Below are 16593 nucleotides of genomic sequence, written 5' to 3' on the forward strand. Positions count from 1 at the left end.
AAAAAATGTGAGAGAAAAGGTAACCAATTCCTTGGTTGTTTGGATAGCTAAAAACTGCCGACCAGTTAGCATAGTAGAAGATGATGGACTGAGAGAAGTCATTCGTGCTGCATCAGGAGATGAGTGTTACAATCTGCCCTCGAGAGGAACCATTGTGTCGAGACTGCACACTTTGTATGGGGACCAGAGGGCTCAGCAGTCCAGCAAGCTTGTGCAAGTAAGGAATGTCGCTCTCACCGGAGACCACTGGACTTCGGTGAACAACGATAATTACTTAAAATATAAAGAATAAAAAAATGTAATTGGAGCCAGGCTATTAATAAAGTAATTGAGATTAATCGCAATTAATAACAGAAAATTGTGAGATTAGTTAGTTAATTTTTTTTAATCTATTGACAGCACTAAAATAAATACATTTGAAATCGGCAATCCTAAGTAAAAGTGATATACAGGTAAATTTTACGACAGTGCATACTTGGAGTAACTTGGATAGTGAGTGAAATAAAATGAACACATAACTGCTCTGACCTTCAGTAAAAACCAACTAATAGTAATTAAGTTTCAAAATGTCACCCTGTTGCTTGGAATCAGTGTGTATGTTCTCTATGATCCACCAGCTTGGAACTCAAATACAAATATTCTGCAATTTTGTAATATTTTCTAATTTTACCTTTTTATATCTTTAATTTAGCATTTACTGCATCTATACCCTCAAACTCCATCTTCCGTAAACCTGCATTGTGCACCCCCCACCCTCCAGCACTGCTGTTCAGTGTAAATGGTTGCCCCTCTATCAAAGGCTACCAACTCAATCTTCCATTGGCTTCTCACTCAGAGTCTTTCCTCTGATTGGTTAACTCGAAGGGGTTTTGCAGCTTGGCGCTTCCCTCTGACCTATCCTGCTGACCTGTGGTCCTGAGCATGCTGACCACACACAGAGCACCGCTTGCATATGCACGTGCATGGTGTCGTATGCAGCAACACATATATTAATTATGCCAGGGAACACCATCAAATATCTCGAAATTTACTCCGCTTTAATTTGATTAAAGCTTTTTTTTTTCTTATACAGCTGAACATAATTAATTTTCCACCTTACAGAAACAGTGGAAGCTTAATATCTCACATAAAAAAGTAAAGATGAAAAAGGCTTCTCATCACAAAGAAGTGGTAGACGATATGGAATATCAGAGAAAAGCCAAGAGACAAACACCCTGGAGTGGTAATTGCAGCTTCCAACACAATTAAGTTCTGAGATCCATCCACCATCAGAAGGAGTCACTCCCTAATCAAAATATTAACACCATCCAAAATATGAGCCTAGCCTTTGATTATACTAACTCCAAATCCATCCCCATAAGCATTCAGCCCTCAACTATGATGGCAAAAAAAAAAAAAACAGGAGGGGGGGAAACACCCCAAAAACTCTTGATTCTCCCCTCCTGCCTCCATCGTCTCTCTCAGTCTCTCCATTTTTAACAGCCCCCTTCGTTATTTTCTCCATCCATCAAAGGCAGCAGTAATTATTAATGAGAGCCTCCCTGTTCACTCTGCATTATGCATGAGAGCCTTGCCTCTGAAAGCAGAGGGTAATGGGGGTGGACAGAAGAGGAGGGGCTACAGGTGACACATGTACACACACACAAACACACTCATCCACATATATATGTATATATAGATATATATCTATAGGGCAGCACGTTGGCACGGTGGTTAGCACTGTTGCCGCACAGCAAGAAGGTCCTGAGTTCAATTGTCCTGAGGCAGGGGTCTTTCTGTGTGGACTTTGCATGTTCTCCCTGTGTTTGTGTGGGTTCTCCCCAGGTACTCCTCCCACACTCCAAAAACCTGCAGTTAATCTAAATTGCCCATAGGTGTCAATGTGAGTGCGAATGGTTGTCTGTGTCTCTATGTGTTAGGGTGTACCCTGCCTCTTGCCCTATGAGAGCTGGGATAGAATCCAGCACCTCCCTCGACCCTGGAAAGGATAAACGGAAGTGAATGGATAGATATGAACACTGCCTCTCTGGGTTACTGATGTATACCTCCAACCCCCCTCCCAGACCAAATGAGAACCTTTAAAGTGTATCTTTTAACACAAATGGAAGCCACAGTGAGAAAAAGAGGGAGGGCGGAAGTCTCACAGGGAGTAGCTACTCTCTTCAAGAGACGCTTGCACACAAACCAGCGTATGCAGAAGCAAACTCTTCTGGGTCTTGTTGCGTTTAAACCTGCTGAGATTTCTTGCAACTCTATACAATTTCTTCCAATGTTTGTCCTTGCACACACACACACACACAAAAAGGCTCCACTCAGCTTGTCCCTTCTGGCTGTTGGGGATAAAAGCACGCCATTTCTCCCACTCCCAACTTCACTTTCCCTCCTTCCTTCAGCACTCTGGGCTTTTTCACTTTCTTTCTCTAGCTCTTGCCTCATTGCCCACTTACTAATTTGTTTCCAGATTTCTTTCCTTGCTTTCTTTGCCATATGCACGTATATGTTTTTTGTGCTGAAAGGATGCAGAGAGGGGCGTGTTCTGGCACCAGCGAGTAGCCAGACTTGTGAATTAAAAAAAAAATTATTTGCAGGCCAAGAAAAGAGATGAAATAGTAAGAAAGTAATCAGATTAAAATGAAGGCTGGTGTTGTGACAAACTGGTAGGGAGGGAGGAGACGAACAAGTGATGAAGGTAGAAATTACAAGCCAGGGAAGAGCGAGTGGCACACTTTAAACATGCTCCACTTTCCCGCCATCCTACGGAAGTGGGGGCTTATTTTTTTTATCCGTGATCCTTCATCTGGTAGCACTCCACCGCTTCACGTACCGTTCCCATCTCCCCTTCGGTCTTCATCAGCTGCTCTACCATCCCTGTATTTCAAACGCGCAGTTGACACTTAAATAGATGTAAAACAAGAAAATGAGGCACAAAAAAATCATTAGAAGAAAGAACAACAAACATTTCAGCAGTCAAGCTTCTGTAGGTGTCTGCAATTAAGAAACGCTTCTGCATAATTGGTGACTTTCTGCATGCTTCTGAACACGGCGGGAAAAACATGTGAAGTGAATTCAGAACTACTGCACTTGGCAGCACATACCAATTACACTGCAGCACAGTGAAAACTAATGAACTAATGTAGTTTCTTTTTTATTTTTCAACTCTTGATTCCTTACTCTCTACCTCCGTTTAGTGCGATGCATACACAACTCTGGTTACGGAGGAGGTTTAACACAGCCCTGTGCCCATGCTGAAAGATCATCGGGAATTATTCGGTGTTCGCGGAGTCCTCATTTCTACTATTCTGTCAGAAAAGTACACGCACGCACGCACGGAAACACAAAAAGATGTATAATGACTGATAACTGCAGTCTTCCCTGTGCATTTGTGTGTGTGTGATAGTACTCAGGGTTGTGCCGTGCCCCGCGGTCCTGTTACGACTGTGCGTGCCAGCAGAGCTCTCTCCTCCTCTCCACTCTCAGATGCTATTTTTGCCCTGTTCTTATGTAAGACGCTCCTGATGCGCTGGAGACAGAGGCAGAGTACGGAGATGGGATGAGGAGAGCATCCCCAGCGGACACACACTCTCTCCTGCACGTGCAAACGTATTCGCACACATACGGACAGATGTACTGTATGCATATATAACATAACCATTCAAAGGAAAAAAATAAGCCATTGCAAAGCTTGCTGTGAGGTAGTGACACAACACTGAAAGGAGGTAGTTTTAAATCAGAGCTGTGACTCTCAGGGATGTTACCGCGACTACATCTGTTTATGTGACAATGCATGAGGTAGATAGCTGCAGTTACCTCTTTTAAAAAGCTGCCTCATCTTACTGTTTTTAATTTCTCCATACAGGAGCAGTGCTCTCTAACATGATCACTTCATAGTTCTGGGCATGTTGTCAGACCACTGTGACTCTAACCCTGAGCTGTTTATTTTTAGCTGCTCCAACAGTGAAGCGAGCTCTACCATTGTACTCCAGTCAGTCCATACTGAGAGCATAAGTTGGATTCCTCGAGTTATATCCCTCTCTACTTTAGACAGAGTTCAGGTCAGCAGTTTCAGCAAACCCAAACCTCCTACTGGGATCAAATTTACATATTATATAATTATGTAAAAATGAAGTAAACAGAAATATAAAAAAAAAAAAACCCTGACTGCTCCAAATTAACAGTTACAATAATAACACTCTAACTTCTTTGAGTTTCTGTCCAGAATTAAGTACATGCAGTTTCTCTTCCCTGGAGGGAATATGTTTTTTTAAATATTGATTTTTCAAATGCTGCACATCTTATTTTTCTTTTAATAAATTTGATCTCATTTTGTGTGCTGTCAAATTAAATGTACGACAGGCAGTCAAAAAACTTAAAATGTTTAGGACACTATCACTCTTTATTCTGAAAAACACTTTAGTTTAGACTTTAATTTTGAAAGAAGAAACCACACTTACCTTTGGAACCCCAAATCTCATGTCTAGCTCTGTTTGTTTTAAATATATTTTTTCAGTCCAGTTGTCATCAGTGTTGGGTTATTACCACGAAATATGAATACGTTCACAAAAACCCACAGAAAGAAAGGTTGCAAATTTGTAAATTGAAAAAAATACATCGAAATATTGAAGTATGAAAATGTTAGAAAACTTTAACATATTCAAATGGACATGCAGAACTCAACCCCCACGCTGTGAACACACGTGCCTCAATCTCCATAAATTAAGGCCGTCAGCATGTGTGAGGGTGTAATAACCGACACCTGGTAATGAGCCCGCCAACCTCAGCCAACCACAGGAGAGAAACAGGGTTGGATTAGAAGTGTGGGGGGTTGCAGAGGTCATGGGTTATATGTCAAGGTCATCTCCTGTGGGATTTTGGCTTTGGATGTGCACGGGCACCCCTGAAATTGAGGGATGTGGTGACACGGGGGGGACACGGGGGTACCCCAACAGGGAATTGACGTGTGTCGCCGCCAGCTGGGGTGAAGATATTACATAAAGGAATATTCATGCTCATTGCAATTGTCAGAAAGTAACCGCTGCTAGGGTGACTCAAATAGATCATGTTTATGTGTGATAGGCAATAAGCCATTTAAATACAGCTTGTCATATAGAATGTAATGCAGCAACAATGCTGTGCAACTTACATTCATATTGTAAAATATAGATTTTAGAACAAAAAAAAAAACCCCAAGCTCAAATGTAAAAAACCCCTCACAATCATTTTTTTCTTTTCTTCTTTTTAACTAAACTATTTAAAGTATCTAACCTACAAAGGTTAGCATGCATGTATGGTGCAGACGCTATCAAATGAGGACAGATGCGTCGGCCATTTTAGTTGTACACTTGTGTTTTTGTGTCTATCGGCGTACGCCTGTGATGTCTGTTCACTGACGCAGCATCAGCAGCCCACAACATAAATACTGCATGGCCTCAAAAAATAGAGAGGATGGAGGGAATGAGGGAAGAGGAAGCAAAGAAGGGGAAAAAGAGATGGGGAGGAAACAATGAGGAGGGGAAAAGCCTCGCTTGTTAAGATGAAGGGCGGCGGAGAGGGTGGGGGACAAGGGGAACGGAGGAAGAGATGAGGAGAGCGGGGGGGAGGGGGGGGATGAGGAGCAGGGAGGAGAGAGTGACTAAGAGATAAAAGAGGAGTGAGTGAATGTGAGTGTGTTTGTGTGATGAGCGGATGGCCTCAGGGAGCGGTCGACTCACTGTGCTGCTCTGCGGATGTACTGACGGGCTCCGGGCCGTTTGCTCTCTCACTTGCCCCTCCGCTCCACTCACTGCAAAAGGGACAGGGGTAGGGGGTGCAGGTGAAATGGGTGGGGTGGGAAGGCGGAGGGGGTGATAGGATGAGACAGGAGGAGAGGGGGAAACTGGGACAGAATGTGCAAACACAGAGGAAAGAATTGGAGGAAAGAAGATAGAAAACAGAATAAGAAATCAGAGAAAAAAAAGGGGGGGGGTGCTTGTTTAAAAGGGTTAAGGATTTAAAAAAAAGGGTGGTAAGGCAAATATTGAAGTAACAGAGAGAAACAGTGGGGTTTGCGCTGAAAGGTTGGCAGGATAAAGAAATGACCAGATTAGGTGCTCCTATCTTCCACAGGGAGTGCGGAGATAGCAAAAACAGAGAGTGAAACCGGGCCTACAGGCCTCTGTAACAAGGACTTGTCCAGTGAATACACTGACAAGCAGCCTATGCTGCTGTGTACACTCTCTGCATGCACAGTATGCATGGGTGTGCTCTTAAGTGTATGTTCAAATGAAGCAAAGCTTAATTAAAGCTTAAAGTAGGCATAGTGGGCACTTGTGCATAAGGTAAAATTTTACTGCGCCGGAGTCCGCATTAAAGCGAAAGAAAAACTGGATGTGCTCGCAAGTCAGCGGTGATCATCCTCAACGAAATCACGTTTTCAGCTTTCAAGATGCAACAAAATGGCTGCTGCCCTCTGACATGCAATGTCACCCGACTGTTGAGAGTTTGTCATTCACTGGCGTGGAGGGGTGCTCCTGAAGAGTTGACTGAACGTAGACATGAGAAACTTATAATATGGAAGCATGTTGGAATGGGGGGGTGTGGGGGTGGCTTTATGCAACATCCCAAAGAAGCCAGCAGATTGAGACAAGTGTTGCTGAATATGGAAAGGGGGCACACAGCAAAGGCTGCTGGGAGTTTCTGATTGGCTGCTAATGTTGCTATCCAGGCTGGGATTGGTGGAGCTGACGCAGCCCGACATCACGTTGTCGGGACTAAACCCTTTTGAACTGAGGCAAAGCAGAGAGGCACAGATATCAAAACACATACACGCGCGCACACACATATGTGCATGCACACACCCACATGAACGCATTAAAAGGGAAGCATTACATGCAACTGAATATGCACCTGTGCATTGCCCCCCCGACACACACACACGCGCATATGTTTTTATAGATATATATCTATATCTATCAAACCTCTGCTGTTTTGATACGTGCCAGGAGAAAACAGAATTCGTAATGCTCCCGGGCTCGTCTTCATATACGATCTCTAGTGAATGTGTGCAGTTAAAAGGGAAAAGAGTGAACTTCCTTAATTTCTCCATTCTCTTTTAAGCCCAGCTCTAAGGTGGACAGAATAAATTGGAGCTTAAGCATGCGTGAAGGCACAGCCAGCGGGCCCTTTTCCACCACTCCATGCTACATTTGTCAAATCAGAGGAATTTCTGCTACACGTGAACCCGGAATCTGAGAAGAGAGAAACGGCCGGGATTCACATTTAAGTCACGCGCAAAGGAGCAACACTCAGGGAGACTGAGAAAAAAGTACATTTGAGTTTGTGGTTATTCCAAAATATGTCGTCTGATCTTACCTGTGACAAAAAAATAAAAATAAAAATACATAGTGCATAGACGATAAGCTGCACACTATTAATAAAACATGAGATGAGACAAGGCAGCGAGTCAAGGGAAATGCATGACTAGTCTTTTGGCCTCACTGCTTTTTCACCGTGGTGTGTCAGCTCGACTCTTTGCCCCCAGTAAGACGTGTCTCTGCTCTCAGCTGTGGTCAACAGGAGAAGAATCCCTTCTGATTAGGAGGATGGGGCTCTTGGATGATCTTCAGCGCTCAGTAGCTTCTTCTTCCCCTGCATCCTTCCAAAATCCTGCCTCATGTAGAACAGCCGAAGTGAAAAGCTTATGCTTGTATTTATCTGGGTATTTGCGGTAGACGCACAAACATGGCTGACATTCCAGTGTATGTAGGTCACACCAGGAGCGATCATGAGAGAGCAATCATGACAGATGCAAAAGGGATGACAAAACCGTCACGGGCAACGTTACTGTGAGTGTTGCGTGCGTGCACACAAGCCTGAAGGTTGGGCCTATGAATCTTTGATCCATCTCTTCCCAAGTTGTCATGCCCCTCCCTACATTCAATATAAGTGAGCACAGTACCTCTTTGCCTGTCCTTTCTGTCTCTCACACACACATAGATGCACACACCCTCTACATATCCTCCCGGTGCATTAATGTTCTTACATCACCTCCTCCAGTGAGCACAGAAAACAAGAGAGCAACAGACTTGAAGAAAAGAAGAGATATGGCTTTTGGGGGATGTGGTCCTTGTCGATGCTGTGCAAGTGCGATGGAATAGCGATCACAAGTGAAGCATCTGAATTAGTTAAGCGAGCTGTTACGACGTCGCTCCAAAGTTTCTGAACAGTCACCAGCTTCCTGTCACTGACTACTTCAGATATGTCGTTAAGGGACTAAACCCACGGATGAAGCACAAGTGAGCACAATAACATAAAAATCCAAAGACGTTATTCAACCTAGAAATGAGCGAATTTAGTATCATCATTGCGTCACCCAGAATCCAATATGTGTAGTGAACGACAAAAGGCTGGTATACATATAATAAAGTAAGAAAGACGCACATGCTCAGTGAGGTTTTCGGGAGCTTGAACATGCACCGCACTGGTGGGTCTCTCCATGGATGGCTGGATCTCAGACACATTAACACTGTCTGGCGTTGACTTACACCCATGAGACCTCCCCCCACCACAACACACACACACACACACAGGCACACGTCTGGGCATCATCCTTCTGCTCTAATACACCCTGTGCCCCTTGGGAGAGGACTTATTTGAGGGCAACTTTGGGGTTTGTCTGTGAGTGTATGTGTGCGCTGCTACCTTGTGTTGGATCGTGCTTCTCCCAGAAGTGTTTAAGCAGTTCTTCAAGGCTGATGTCTTGGGGGGAGAACACCACTCTCACCACCTCGGTGTGACCTGTCAGACCTAGTGGAGAAGCACAAATTTGCATTAATCTAAGTAAAGTGACACGACATCCCCTCTTATGATGTCCACTCGATCCAGGTTCTCCTTATTTCACTCTGTTCTCCTACATTTCACCACAAACACTGGACATACTGTAACAGCTGATTAAATTTAAAACAATTGCCTACTGAAAACTGCAAAGGAGAGCTCATGAGTGGGATGCTTGTGCAGTGAGTTCAGGTGCCACAGGTAGAAGACAGTCAGCCATTGCTCATGGCACAATGGGGAGAGAGAAAGTGGCAGAAAGAGAGATTCAGATAGAAAGAGAGAGCAAGAGAGAAAGCAGTCAATGTTGGGGTTTATGGTGGAGGTTGCCAAAAGCACTCACTCCTGTCTGCAGCTGCCAGGACCCCGAAGCTTCAACAAGCTGCCTGCAGGCATTCACAAAGTAGGAGCTGCTTTAAGTCTCACATGTAGGTGCATCCGCAACGGGAAACACATTTAGAGCAGAAAAGGTAATCTCAAACGCCAAGCACCCCTTTGCAAACACATTTTTCTTCTAAACATAAAGACAGAGGTGTCAGCTTGGAACTGCTTCAGAAGAAACTGTAAGTACAGTATACAGCACACACACAAAAGATGCCCACACAGAAAGATTTATCAGGTGCATTGCAGATAATAGATGAATGTCTGCCAAATTCAGGCATCTGGTTTGAAACCAACTTTCTCTTTTCTAAATGATGCTCAGAGGAACATGGTGTGCCAAATGAAAATGGAGGAGTTCGTTTATTTAAACTGTTGTTACCAAAGTCAAGGAGTGTGTATTAACTAATTTCTGAAAAAAAAGGTGATGCTAGAAACTTTAAGCATATTTTTAGATTTAGATTGTAATATATAAGCATATTGTGCAGCAAAACTCCTCAAGTGTTTATATTTTGCAAGGAAAATTGGAAACAGGTGGAGCTATTTAATGAAATGTGCAAATACTCATAGAAGTACAGTATATAGGAGCTTGAAAGACAGTATTTCATATGACCACCTTTATTCTTCAACACAGTCTGAACTCTCTTAGTCAAGCTTTCTGTGTGTTTTTCTATCCAGGTATGCTTTAAATGCATTGGCAGTGTGTTTGGGATCATTATCATGCTGGAAAATGGAGCCACTGCTTTCAGATGCTTTCCAGATGGCACTGCATAGTGGATAAAAATCTGATGGCAGTTTTCTGCATTCATTATTCCATCAATTATGATACGATCCTCAACACCACTATGACAGATCCTCCACTGTGTTTTATAGATGGCTGAAGACACTAACTGTTGGATCTCAGTTACATGACAATTTAAACCAAAAATTGCAAATTTGCAATAATCGTCTCAAAAGACCTTTAAATACTTTAAAAAATGCTTTAAATACTCTCTGTTGCAGCAGGCTTCCCCTCCCTGAGCCTGGTTCTGCTGGAGGTTTCTTCCTGTTAAAAGGGAGTTTTTCCTTCCCACAGTCGCCAAAGTGCTTGCTCATTGGGGATCTTATCATTGTTGGGTTTTTCTCTGTATGTATTATTGTAGGGTCTACGTTACTATATAAAGTGCCTTGAGGTGACTGTTGTTGGGGTTTGGTGCTGTATAAATAAAACTGAATTGAATTGAACTGAATTCTTAACAGCCACCCTCACCCTGAAATCATTTCTTATGACTTCAGTGAACAGCTGGTGGATCAGCTGATGGGCCAGATGCATCTCTTGGGTCCTGTGTTAGGTCAGGTCTGGATTATTTCTTAATGACATCACTTTCAGATGTCATTTATCTGGTGTAACACAGTTAGCTAAATATATTAGCAAAATATAAAGAAATGAGGGGTGGCTCGAGACTATGCATAATACTGGACTTGGCATATTTAATATGTATTACCTGTATAAAACCTCTAACTCTGTGGGATTGCAAACATTCTGCAAACACAGAACAGTGAGTGTGGTTGCAGACTGGCAGTCATGCTGTGAGCAAAAATAGCTGTTAAGATCTGAAATAATATGACTGTGGTATGACTCTTCAGGGTTGTCGCACATGGAAGGGGTGAAAGTGGAAAAGGCCAGCAACACTAAAGCTGCTAGAGATTCAATTTTTGGCTGAAGGACCCTTCAGCAAGGTGAACAGCCCTCTGGGTGAAAAATACCTCAAAGCCCAACATGGCATCCCGTTGGCCTTTTTAGTTTAATTGTTATCTGCTGTTATAAACAGCAATGAGTGAAAAAGCTTTGGAAATCCACAGAAATACTTGGAATTACCTTCAGTGAGCAAACAAGAGTCTTAAGTATAATTATTGTTATTTCACCCACAGTGGCTATATGAATGCACTCAGAAGCTACGCCTGTGCTGAAGAATGCATTCTTGAAAAATATAACTTCACATTGGGGCTACTGCCTTCTGACATTTGTCTTACAAGTTTCTTATGCCAGTAGCAATCATCCAGAGCCAAAACAGCATGAAGCAATAAAACACACACTCTCTATTGCAGTAATGGCCCTATAGCAAAGCCATATTTACTGCAAACTTTCTGCTCACTGCTCCAAGTCACAGTGAATGACACAACATAATCACAGTGGTTCCTTATAGAAAAGTCCTATATTTAATCACAAAACACAACTGACCTTCCAACCCAAATCAAAAGTGTATGAAAGACTATATAAACAGTCACAGTCTTTCTCCTTTCTTCCACTCCTATTTATTATAGTGGTTGTGATATTAATAGTTCAGATCCTGCACTGAAATAGAATTTACGGCCTATACCTTAGAGATCTACACATGGCCTCCATTAACTCTATCTGTAAGATATAAACTGAACTAAAGTGGAAAACATGGAAGTCGTGTAGTGGTGCTGTGTCGCTGTGAGGATATAAGCAAAACAATGGAGTCTGGAATTTATGGGGGTTTTTTGTTCTAATAACAATCACCAACCTTTTTTTGTAACCAATTTTACCACTTGTTAGTTTACTAAGGTTTGGCAGAAAATAACAAACTAATGAGAGATTTTTAAAAATCCATTGATATGATCAGCAGTCTATCTGACTGTTATGGTTGGAGGACTGGATTCATCTTCATGCAGCACGGTAGAACTGAAAGGTATCAGCATTAGCCTTTGATTCTGTATCGCAAACATCTCGTGCAATGGACTGTTTTACAAATTAGTTCAAATATGCTCATTGATAATAACATCATTTTCTCATCACTCCCAGCTGTCTGTCTGTGTCTGTCGAATCTGACTGCACCTCAACCTCTTCTATTTCTGTCTGTCAGAGCATCCAGCCTGTCCTTCTATCCCTCCCTGGCTCTTCTGACAGTTCCATCAACCCCTTCTTTCTGTCTGTCTGTCTGTCCTGCCTTGGCTGTGTTGACAGCTCCTCGGTCTCATGCCGTCGCAGTGTTCTGCTCCGTCATGGCCAATGGAGCGACGCCTGCACTCTCTCAGCCGATGGACAGGTAACCATTCTTTCTCACACTTTTTTTCCTCAAAAGTTTATTTTACCCATTTCCCCACTTGCTTCGTCACTCAGTCTCTCTTTTTCTGTCATCTGTCTCCATCTCCATCTTCCTCCATAGCTGACCATCGTGTTGCTGGGAAACTGACAGAAAGCAGGACTGGGAGGAGAACAGATAGAAACATAGAAATTCTATGAAGGGCTCTGCTCAGAAAATCTGCCAACTAAGCCCAGAGCATCTTTCCCTTCCTTTACACATGCTGTGCCTTCACCTAGACATTATGCCAGTATGGAGTGATGGAGAAGCCTCAAACTAACACTCATATCTCCTAAAACACAAGGGAGGGAAAAGGAGAGTAAAATCTAACATATTCTCTTGAATATATACATCAACTGCCTACATAAATCTTTTCGACTGTCATGATGAGGACCGCTGAGAGACTAATTTAGAGGGATTCAGACAGGTAGCCAAACATTTTCAAAGCCTCCGACTGCAAATACTCAGGATTTATGCCTTCATCTCCGGCACGTTCGCCAAATCAAACTCACTACTTCATACACAGTAACCTCTGTTGGCAAAAACGCCGCAGTACAGCACAGTACAGAGCCCAATCCTTACAAGTAGGTCATGGGGGGGTGGGGACGGGTGGGTGCAGCCCATCTGGAGCGGTGCATTCTGAGTAGTTGACTGCAGATGAAGGGAAGGAGCAAGAGGAAGAGATAGCTTTACTTAAAGCAACCTTTCCAGCTGTTTATCTGTTTTATTTTGGCCATAGATGTAACAGTAAAATGTCCTGCTCAGGGGAAGGTAGCATGATCGGTTATTATAAATCAAAGTGCAGGTATAATTACACAAATGCGTAAAAGCGCAGTACCTGAGCAGACCTCTTCGTAAGTGGGGTTTGGTGTGAAGCCACTTGCATAGCCCGCTTGTGTGGAGAAGACTCCCGGAAGTCGCCAGAAAAGTTTCTCGGCTCCCCAGAAACAGCCCATTCCTGGATGCGCACAAACAAATGCATGAATCGCCCCTGCTTCAGCGCTACAGTAAAACCAGCTTCTCGCCAAAATGTGTTACTAACCACAAACTGGTAAAAGAGGATGCCATATTGGTTTATTTCTGATTTTTCAAAAGTGTGATTGTGCAGTCTCACCAAACATGATGGTCTCCATCCCTTCTGGGAAAGGCTCCACAGTTGGATTCCCATTGACTGCATGCTTGTCTGTGAAGAGAAACAGTGTGCAAATATGGCTTCAGACCATAACACAGTGTTGCAACAGTACAAATTACAATACGAGAGCAAAGAGGCCTATTAGGCGCCTCGATTTGGCCTCACAAGTCTTTACAGGCTGCCCCGGGCCAGCAAATCAAAGCCAGAGGCTTCTGTGCAGGAAAGACATTTAAGGGATTACACAGCTTTGACTGCTATTCTATCCCTGCTGTCCTCTCCTCAATACACACAATTAAACACAAAGCAGCAGTTCTGTCTGATCTCTCTCCCTCTTACTTCACTTTATGTGGAATGAAAGCGTGTTTAGTGTGCAGCTCGACACCACTGGGCGTCCACAAAGCAAAAAAGATGACTACACTTCAAGGGCGTGAGCCTGTATAACCTCACATGTGGGGAAGAGCACTGCAAGTAGACTCAATGCCACCCTAATCTTCATCATGTTAAAAATACCCAATAAGTAAAACAAACTGGAGTGCTGAGAGGTAGCACTCTACTGCCAACTGTGCTGAGTGGAATTAGAGTGCTAAAAAGGAAGTGTGTGTGTGAGTGTGTAGCTCGCAGATGTGTGAGGGGGATTAGGGTTTAAGAAGACTGAGGTGACTTAGCGTGCAAATCTCCACTAAGCAAGGCTGGTTTGTACTGCAACCACTAATATTAGTCTACAGATAAACAGGCCACGGGGTACACTAAGAGCTTAGGCACATCCCAATAATGGACGCTTGCGCTGAGTTCAATGTGCGATTACTTTCTGGCTGCTCAGAAATGTTATGTGCAACACTGACCTGAATAAAAACAATCTCTAATCTGATACGGACATAATAGTTCATTTCCTAGATGGGATGATCTCCCTCTGCGACAAAAGGCCAAAGAACAGCAGCTACCTTCAGTTTAGGCTTCCAGAAATCGTTCCGAACCCAGACAGCAGAGCACAGAAAAGAAACAGTTTCTGAATGCTTGGGCCCTTAAGATTAAGTGTTTGGAAGACTACACAATAAAAGAGTACACTTGAGCTGATAATACTTTCTTGGCGTGCTAAGGCACTTCTGTTACTTGACAAAAAACTGTTTGTTTTTTACTGTGGAGTAGCACACTGCACAAGCACAAAGAAGTAAAATGTCACGGGGGCCTGGATGCCCTAAGGCGGTCTCTTCTTGCCCTCCTGTTGTGCGACAGTGCTGTCTTTCAGCAGCAGGTTGTTTGGCAGTGCTAGGTCATGTTCACGAGCACAGTTAACTCCAGTCAAAGTATATGAGTGCCTGTACGGGCAAAATATTCTCATCCGATGGAGGTGACTTGAGGAGGTGTGAGAACATTAGATATCTTCCGTTTTTTCCCTGTGAATTTGCATTGTTTCTATCCTCCGCTCACTCTCACCCTCTTGTCCTTTGTTTCTGGCCACGACGATAAAAAGTACTGTAGCTGCCAAACGACTGAGAGAGAAAGAGAGCGCGAAACTGAGAGAGTGAGAGGGAGAAGAGTGTGCGATAGAGAAGGAGGAGAAGTGGGAGGAGGAGAGATCAAGCTTGCCAAAACAATAAAAGGCGTAAATAGCCAGTGAGAAGCAACAGATGAGGGTAGCAGAGAGGCAGTGAAGGATTCTTTTTGGCTTTCGGACCACCATGCCTTTGGGCGCTATATAAAAAGACCAAGCACTTCATCCAAGAGAACACGGAGAAAGCAAACACACAAACAAATAAACAAACAAAAAAGAGAGAGAGAGAGGTAAAAACAAAGTTAGCCAAGAATATGCCGACACAGCACTGTCCAAAGAAGGAAACTCAGAGCCAAATCTCCCCGCCCTCTCATCTCTGTCAGCTGCTCTCCATCTTCACTTCACACTCTCTTCCTCGCACCACCTTCCCATCATCCCTCACTCCCTTCTTGCTAAACATGTGCGCGGCTGCCTGCATGCACGCAACCAGCCACACAATCACCTGCACACCAACCTCTGCAGTGGGTGTTTCTCCCAGGGAGCATCTGGCAGAGGTCCAGACAGTGCCAGGCTGGCTCCTTGCACTGTGCCTGGTCCAGCACCCCCCGCCCTCCCCCTCCAGACCAGCGCCCACACCCCACTCTGCCAGAATTACCCCATCTAACACACGCAGGCACTGAGAAAGAACTGAATACCCTCACTACGCTCCCTCACTACGCCAGCAAAAGAAAGAACAGAGGACGACAAAAAAAAAAAAAAAACAAGCAGGGAGGGTGACTGACTGGGCTTACAAAAGGAGAAAACAGGCTGAATATGGGGGAAGGATTCATGAAAAGGCTTTTTTTCCCAACTTGGATGAGATATGGGCGTAATTTTTTTGCGTGTCTTTGCTTTCTCGGATATCTGAAAAGCACTGCGCCTTCTATACAGTGCAGCAGGACAGAAGCGGAATACGTTGGTCACCTTTTGTTGCTTTTAGGATGTCGGTTGTAGGCGGCTGGACCAGAACCAGAAAAATCAAACCCGGACACCCTGCCACTCTGCTTGAATCAAGCTTACCACCAGTCAAGGGGACAACAATCTGTCTGTTGTTTAGCGGACAATAAAGCCCAGTTTGACTTGTTTTAGTGGGTATTTAGTCTTTGTTAACCTCCGCTTCTACCCGTGATCCCGTGTTTCTCACCCGTAAAACTGAAGTCCAAGCGCTCCTGCCTCCTCACAGGGACCCGGGAGAGGTTCTATCCCTGGATGCCAAAACTGGCATTGGAAGGTTGATTTCCAGGCTGCTCTGTTTACTTCCTTCCAAAAAAAAAAATCCATTCTATCGCTTTCCTCTCTTTCGTCCCCTTCCCTCCCTCTTTCCTATTCCCCTTCCTAGCTTCACACAGGTTGGCAGGGACTCAGGCACGAGTCGTCGGAGCAGGCTGATGCTTTATGCCGCTGCCAACTACTCCTCTGCTGAATGGGAGGGTGGGTAGGGGCGAGAAAGAGTGGAACAAATTGGGGAGGGGGGGATAAAAAAAAATACCATTAAAAGGTAAGTAATGAAAACTTTGCTGCTGTGGCCTGTAAACAACTAACCCAACTTGTTATTGTGATGCATACATACACCTCACACAGTCACTATTCTGGGTTGGAAAAAGATTGCGATTATTACATCAGCTCCACTATTCCCCTTCCTCAAAGATGGAGGAGCATCC

The 16593-nt window shown here is 43.9% G+C and overlaps 1 protein-coding gene across 2 annotated transcripts in view; it reads right to left on the reverse strand.

Moving 5' to 3' along the window:
* The window catches only part of msrab (methionine sulfoxide reductase Ab), a 38761-nt gene that overhangs the window by 17442 nt on the left and 4726 nt on the right, over positions 1-16593 (reverse strand). Inside the window, exons 2-5 of one of the 2 annotated variants that reach the window (XM_082516414.1) lie at positions 13384-13452; positions 13108-13227; positions 8677-8781; positions 2825-2893 (exon numbers count right to left, since the gene is read on the reverse strand). In XM_082516414.1, the coding sequence (XP_082372540.1) occupies positions 2825-2893; positions 8677-8781; positions 13108-13227; positions 13384-13452 (363 nt within the window). The remainder of the gene's footprint in view (positions 1-2824; positions 2894-8676; positions 8782-13107; positions 13228-13383; positions 13453-16593) is intronic. The other variant, XM_082516415.1, reaches the window with a different exon arrangement.

Source organism: Aulonocara stuartgranti (assembly GCF_965226115.1).
Source record: "Aulonocara stuartgranti genome assembly, chromosome: 19".
Lineage (NCBI taxonomy): Eukaryota > Metazoa > Chordata > Actinopteri > Cichliformes > Cichlidae > Aulonocara > Aulonocara stuartgranti.